Source organism: Bos javanicus, chromosome 14 (assembly GCF_032452875.1).
Source record: "Bos javanicus breed banteng chromosome 14, ARS-OSU_banteng_1.0, whole genome shotgun sequence".
Classification (NCBI taxonomy): domain Eukaryota; kingdom Metazoa; phylum Chordata; class Mammalia; order Artiodactyla; family Bovidae; genus Bos; species Bos javanicus.
In genome coordinates, this window is record NC_083881.1 from 63,543,578 (window position 1) to 63,551,532 (window position 7,955).

A 7,955-nucleotide genomic window follows, 5' to 3' on the forward strand; every position below is an offset into this window, starting at 1 on the left:
TGAAAGTTAGAAGTGGAAAGATAATGTTGAAGGATAATTTTGTCTTACAAGACTCCCAGTTTAATAAAAGCAGTACAGACTTCTAGAGATCATTCAGCTAACTGTATGATTGTTCAAAGAGTCTCCTTTCCAGGCCAGAAATATATTTGATTAATAAAACTAATGGGTAATTTGGGGGACAGAAAAACATTAAAGTTCCCCTTGCTTTGTTTTCCAGTATGAAGCAGTATAGAATTTCAAGGTCATCTTGAAGTAGTCGTTCTATAATTACCTCTAAAAATCATTGTAGGGTGGTAAGACTTAGAAAAACTGTTGATATTTGAAGCAGCTGAGATAATTTTAAAAATCATCTTTTTAACCTGATGAAAAGCTGTAATAATCTAAAAATCAATAGGCTTCATAGTCCTACCAGTTTGAGACAGTTCAGTTTTTACCTCTTGTAAGATTTGGTTCTGACCATACTGTTTTGTGTTTAACTATATATTTTGAATCAGACAGATTCACAAAAGGTATGTTTTCCTAAACAAAATGTTAGTAAAGTTAAATTGTATTTTAGTCCAGACTTGCTCCTGACTCTTGAATGTCATAGAGTGTGGGACTCTCTTTAGAGTGGAAGTCTAAAGCTACGAGGGGGACGTAGTCAAGTCAGCCTGAGCTCCTTGAGCATGGGCCGAGTTGAGGGTTATGGTTTAGTTGCACTGAACTTACACACTGCAGCCTTTGAAGACAGTCTATAATCTGATAGCTATTGATGTTTAGAATTGGCATTTCTATGATTTCATCTACTTTTTCTTTACCTTCTATGAATAGCCAAGCATTTCCTTAATCTGATTTTGTTATTTAAAGACAACTCTGGTATGTATTTACTGTGCTGGAAGAATGATTAGGTAGGAAATAAATGTGTTATATTCAGGTGTTTTTTAAAATTTATTAAAGTATAGTTCATTTACAATGTATTAATTTCTACTGTATAGCAAAGTGATTCAATTACACATATACACATTTTTTTCTTATTACTTTCTATTGTGGTTTAATCACAGGGTATTGGATAGTTTCCTGGAGGTGTTTTATATCTTGAGGCTATTTTCAGTGCTGCTATTTTTTAAGCCTTCCAATAATTGTGCTTACATTCTGGTACCTTGGAGTATATGATAAAAAATTTTCAAGCTGAAATATACTAAAAATTCTTTCTTTCTTTTTTAACTAGTTGTGGACATCGGATACCCAAGGAGACGAAGCTGAAGCAGGAGAAGGAGGGGAAAATTAACCTGCCTTCCAACTTTTGTCTGCCTCATTCTAAAATTTACACAGTAGACCATTTGTCATCCATGCTGTCCCACAAATAGTTTTTTGTTTACGATTTATGACAGGTTTATGTTACTTCTATTTGAATTTCTATATTTCCCATGTGGTTTTTATGTTTAATATTAGGGGAGTAGAGCCAGTTAACATTTAGGGAGTTATCTGTTTTCATCTTGAGGTGGCCAATATGGGGATGTGGAATTTTTATACAAGTTATAAATGTTTGGCATAGTACTTTTGGTACATTGTGGCTTCACAAGGGCCAGTGTTAAAACTGCTTCCATGTCTAAGCAAAGAAAACTGCCTGCATATTGGTATGTCCTGGTGGGGAATAAAAGGGATAATTGGTTCCAATCACAGGTGTAGTTGTGGGTACTTTTTAGGTTTGGAGCATTTACAAAGCTGTAGTAGAAATGGATATCCCATGGATATTGCATGTTAAACCATGTGTTATCTGTGGAATACTCAGACTCAGTGTGCACACTGTTGACTGCAGCTATAGAAGTGTTCCTTTAGTTGTGACCCAATTTACTCTGGATAAGGGCAGAAACGGTTCACATTCCATTATTTGTAAAGTTACCTGCTGTTTGCTTTCATTATTTTTGCTACACTCATTTTATTTGTATTTAAATGTTTTAGGCAACCTAAGAACAAATGTACAAGTAAAGATGCAGTAAAAATGAATTGCTTGATATTCATTACTTCATGTATATCAAGCACAGCAGTAAAACAAAAACCCATGTATTTAACTTTTTTTAGTTTTTTTTTTTTTTGCTTTTGTGATTTTTTTTTTTTTTTTGATACTTGCCTAACATGCATGTGCTGTAAAAAATAGTTAACAGGGAAATAACTTGAGATGATGGCTAGCTTTGTTTAATGTCTTATGAGATTTTCATGAACAATCCAAGCATAATTGTTAAGAACACGTGTATTAAGTTCATGTAAGTGGAATAAAAGTTTTATGAATGGACTTTTCAACTACTTTCTCTACAGCTTTTCATGTAAATTAGTCTTTTGGTTCTGAAACTTCTCTAAAGAAAATTGTACATTTTTGGAAATTTATTCCTTATTCCCTCTTGGCAGCTAATGGGCTTTTACCAAGTTTGAATACAAAGTTTATCATAACGGTAAAATACTACTAAGATAACTACTACTGTTCCCAACCATGTCCTATACTCCCTCCTCCCCCTGAAAATTTTTTTCAGAGACGGGGAGTTGATTGAAAAAAGTAATGTTATTCCATTTAAAATTTTGGTATATGGCATTTTCTAACTTAGGAAGCCACAGTGTTCTTGGCCCATCATGACATTGGGTAGCATTAACTGTAAGTTTTGTGCTTCCAAATCACTTTTGTTTTTAAGAATTTCTTGGTATGCTTTTGCCTGTCTTCAGTTTTGATCCTTTCTTCTTTCTATTTGTCAGGTGCACAGGATTACCTTTTTTAGCCTCTGTCTTGTCACCAACCATTCCTACTTGGTGGCCATGTACTTGGGGAAAAGGCCGCATGATCTTTCTGGCTCCACTCAATGTCTAAGGACACCCTGCTTCCTTTGCTTGCATCCCACAGACTATTTCCCTCTTCCTATTCACTGCAGCTAATCTCCTGAGTTGATGAGATTGTGTTATCTCCCTATACACCCTACCCTATCCTGAATGGTCTGTCATTGTCTTTGCCTTTAAATTCCTTCCCCTTCCTCTCTTTAAATAATGATGGGGCTAAGTAATACCCAAAGCTCACCCTACCAACTATTTCCTCAGTACCTTGCAGAAAACACCAAACAAAAATAACCATTTTAAAAGAGGTGTATTTTTTTTTTTTTTCTTCTAGAATGTAAGCTCCTCAAGAGCAGGGACAATGTTTTCTGTATGTTCTATTGTGCCTAGTACACTGTAAATGCTCAATAAATACTGATGATGGGAGGCAGTGAGTCTTGATGATAAGGGTGAGAAACTGAAATCCCAAATACTGTTTTGTTGTTTGTTTTATTATGACCTCAGATTAAATTGGGAATTAGCCCTCTGGGACAACTATCCCAAATCTTACATTCAAATAAAAGTGCAATGGAGGCCTTGGGGTCTTTCTTTCAAGGAGTAAGAGATCTCTTATGCATTTGGGACAACTCAATAATGCATCTTCACTCACAGCTCTTTTCTTTTTCTGTTAATTTCTGCTGACCGCCAGGCCAAGGACATGAAATCTTTTTATAGCTACAGGGAATGAAGCTAGACTGAGGAGATGGATCTTATTCACGTAAATTATAAATAAAATCTAAAGCTTGTCTCATTTGCCTACTTATGTGCCTCAGTCATCTGCTAAGCTAGTTTGATTCTGAAATTGTGATAAAATGTCATTAATATTAGCTGTTAATGTTTTTGCATAGTAGTGCCCAGTAGATGAAGATTTCAATCTGAGATTTTTTTTTTTGCCTTGAGATCCGAATAATAAATTTTTATAACATTTCTTAAATTGCCCCCAATTCAGGCTTCATGTCTGTTTCTGTCAACATTCCCAGGAATTTGGAGACCTCAACGTGTTTTGTATTTGGTGTATGTGTAGTATTGGAGTTGTTAAATGTATATATCCACTTGAGAGCTGTGCCTCGTGAGTGGGTAGCAGTGTGATCAGTTGAAGTCTGAATTTTGCTGCCACTTTGGCCTGTGGTCCTAGCTTTTCCAGTTGGGGTGGGGGTCAAAGAGGATTAAAAGGTAATGTCAAGGGACTTAGTAACTATAGGAGTTTTCTTGTCTTCTCTAAAAATAGTCAACAATCTTGCCATGGCCCAGAGCATATTTTTAAAACTAGTTAAAGCCAGTTTGTAATCTGCAGCCAAAGATTTATTTGTGTCAGGTCTTAACTTTATTGGGCTTCCCTGGTGGCTCAGATGGTAAAGCGTCTGCCTGCAATGTGGGAGACCCGGGTTCCGTCCCTGGGTTGGGAAGATCCTCTGGAGAATGGCAGCCTGCTCCAGTACTGTTCCTGGAGAATTGCATGGACTGAGAAGACTGGTAGGCTACAGTCCATGGGGTCACAAAGAGTTGGACACGACTGAGTGACTTGACTTTATTGATTGATGGTGAGATGTTTGAAAGTCTTGAGTTGACTGAGTGCAGGTCTAAGAATTTGAGACTTCCTCTGGTGGTGGTGGTGGTCTAAGTGGTTTATACTGCCAGTAGGGGAGGGTGGCATTTTATTTGGATGCAGGAACATTGTAGTCTATTCCCTAAGAGGAGAGCCTGAAGTGTGCGAGAACTTTAAATGGCCCTATGTGCTCAGAGAGATACACATTCCTGTAGAAAAAAGGTCAAGAAGTAAGAGAGCCACTTTATTTTGTCACATACCATATAGGAAATTATAGTGGTGGAATCAAAATATCTGCAGTCTTAAAATGGTGGCTTAGACTAGGCATCTGGGAAATGGCTGGACTTGGATCCTTTGCTGAATGTGAAATTGCACCTATAAAGTACTTTCCTGTTACCTTGATGTGACTGACCAATCACAATCTTGATTATCAATTTTAGCTCCTTTAAGAATACAAGACACCTAAACGTAAGATCTGCTCACTGGGTCTTCATAGGTCTTCTGTTTTTTTTTTGTTTTGTTTTGTTTTGGAAACTACAACATGTCTCTAAGCAAACTGATACTTTTGGTATCAAGAAATGGTATTTAAGAACCCATCACAGTGGTAGGTCTACTTTAAAAGTCTGAAAACTAAAAATGTTGCTTGTGTACATCCAAGTCTGGTTATACTACTCACCTGGTCCTTTGAAGTCTGTGTTTGACTGTCAGCCCCCAAGTATATCAAGGACATCTGCTTCTGACCTGTGTACCCATAGTATATAAGAATGCAGAAACCAAGATATATTGAATGGATATACTTAGGCACAGCTATTATCAATCCTAGGTGATGCCAGGGATTCAGTTGAGTATTTCATGTAAATACTCATAAGTACCATAAATTTCTGAAAACCCAGACTTACTAAAAATTAAGTCATTAGTAAAATTATTTCTAATTCAAGAACTTTAAAACCCTATCAATATTTCAGTAGATACTTACATTTTTTAATATTAGAGATTGGTTAGGGCCAGCCACTGTTCTGAGTGTTTAAGGTGGACTTTAGAGATTTTATGTCAGAGTCAGACTTGGAAAATGGATGGGACCTGATGGAGGTTATAGTCGGCACAAAGGCATCAAGATAGAACTTTCGACTTCCCTGCACTCAGGTGAGGAGCCCTGTGAGAGTGTAGGAAGAAACAGGCTCTGCTTTCTTAACACCTGTGGCTCTTCACTTGTAATGCTTTTGATCACATTAGGGGAGCTTGTCTAAAATGCTTACTACCAGCACCCAGTCTCAGGGATTCTAATTTAAGTTAAAGCCCAGGGATATGTGTTTACTTCATGAGCTATAACTTAGTGTCCACTTTGCTGAAGTCTAGGTGGAGAGGGAATATGTAATGTTTGGGTATTTGAGAAAACAAGGGTGTGTAAAACATCTCAACAACTGCCGGCCCCCCCAAAAAAAGCTTTCAGTCTGCGAAACAAAAGTCTGGATCTGCTTAGCAGATCATGTTTCCTAAGCAGAGATTAATGTTTTACCTGTCACAACAGGTTTTTCACCTTACTGATTCTGAATTAGTTTGGAGCAGGTAGGTTAAAACTGTCAAGAGGAGAGAGGTAACACATAATTTTATGTTTTGTTTTAATGAACGCAAGTTCTACTGGTTTTCTTAACTCCTGTCATGCACAAAAATCAAATCAGGGAGTACCCTGGTGGTCCAGTGCTCAGGACTTCACATTTTGACTGCAGAGGTTGCAGGTTCCACTGCTCGTTGGTTAAGGTCGCGCGAGCCAGGAAGCAAAAATCAAACCAGAAGAATGAAAGATTTAAAAGCAAACTTTGGAATGGTCATAAGATGTTTGAGTAACTTGCTGACCTTGAAGTCTGTAAGGAAAAGTCTAGTAAAGGTGGACTCAGAAAACTAGAAACATTAAAGCAGTCAATATATGAACCTTAATATAAATTCAACTGTATAGGAATTTTTTTATACCTGGAAGTGGAAGGAAACAACTGAGGAAAGACATTGGACAAAAAGCGAGTATAAATATGTAAAGAATTATAATAAAAATAGGAAAATGGACAAAGATTCAGAACAGGCATTTTTATAGAAGAAAATATCTGATCATTAAATACATGAAAAGAGGCTTAACAGAGAAATGGCAAACCAAGACCACAACTTAAATTAACTACCGTTTTACTCCATTTGATTGATACAGTTTGAAAGTCTGGCCGTACCAGGCATTGGAGATCATGTGGATGGAAATGTCACATAGGTGTTGATTGGAGTTTAAATGACATCCCTTTGGACAATTTGGCATTATCTTGTAAAGTAGCCAAGCAATTCTCTTGAACACATCTCTTAAAAATATTTGCATGTGTCCCCCAAGAAACTGAAATAGAGTTTTCAGAGCTAAACTATTGGGAAAAAAACCTAGAGGTGATCCAAACGTTCATTGAAAGGAAATGGATAAATATTTTTCCGATGAGATAGTCCTCATTCATGAAAGTAAGTCAACTATGGTCCTGTCAATAACATGGTTGAATTTTAATAACATTGAGTAAGAAAACAGCCTCAGTAAACTACATAATACAGTACAATATAAAGTTCAAAAATGAGCAGATCTTTTGCCTAGGCAAACAATGTGATAAAACTTTCTGTACCGAGGACTCGTATGACAAGTACAAAATGTAGAACAGAGGTGAACTATGGAGAGGGATAGGCTAGGATGGGAAGACAAGGTAAATACGTTACTGGTTATCTGCTTGGGAGCAGGGCAGTGGGTTCACAAATACTCAGAGATCCATTCAAGAAGAGGGGTGAAACAAGGATTCTGATTAACCCAGTTCTGGGTATTGAAAGTCAAAGAAAGGAAAGGAACTAAATGGAAACAAAGTACAGAGGGCCAATCAGTCAAAAGCTTGCTTGAATGGTAAAACGATTGGCAGTTTTAAAAATAACGGAAAATAGCAAGATTCGTGAAGCCGTCAATACTTAAAAATCGCCACCCCATGCATTACACCCTAAAACTCCTACCATCCTTTGCATTTAATTGTGCAGGAGTAGGAAGCAAGAACCAGAGCTTTGGCTGGAAGAATGACTGAGCCAGTAAGGTGTGTTAGGAAACACTGAAACAAGTGAGGAATGAAGGGTCTCAACATGAAAGAGGAAAGTCTTTAGGAACTTTTGACAGCACATTCTGGGTCTATCCTGAAGAATTTTGGGGTCTGAAGAATTGTCATACCAGCCAAACCACTTCAGCAAATTCACCCTAAGTTCCTCACTCCTTAACATTTAGAGGAAACATGTTGCATTCAGTCCTAAATCACTGAGGCATTTCCTTTCGCACCTTCAGATCAGATCAGATCAGTCGCTCAGTCAAGTCCGACTCTGCGACCCCATGAATCGCAGCACGCCAGGCTTCCCCGTCCATCACCAACCGATTCTTAAATTTTTCAATATTTTTTCATCTCTTGGATTCTTCAGGAGTTCTTAATTGGTTTCTGTAGGGAAAGTCTATTGACTTGAGTTAAAAGTACAAAATCTACTTTTTTATGATCCGTACACAGAAGTACTTAGGTCAAATAGAAATACAGCT

At 37.3% G+C, this 7,955-nt stretch overlaps 1 protein-coding gene across 3 annotated transcripts in view; it reads left to right on the forward strand.

The window, feature by feature from the left end:
• Positions 1-3,369, forward strand: part of YWHAZ (tyrosine 3-monooxygenase/tryptophan 5-monooxygenase activation protein zeta) — a 35,064-nt gene extending 31,695 nt beyond the window's left edge. For all 3 annotated transcript variants that reach the window (XM_061439265.1, XM_061439267.1, XM_061439268.1), the window contains exon 6: positions 1,208-3,369. In XM_061439265.1, coding sequence (XP_061295249.1) covers positions 1,208-1,267 — 60 coding nt within the window. In that variant the 3' untranslated portion in view covers positions 1,268-3,369. The remainder of the gene's footprint in view (positions 1-1,207) is intronic.
• Positions 3,370-7,955: the final 4,586 nt, after the last annotated feature.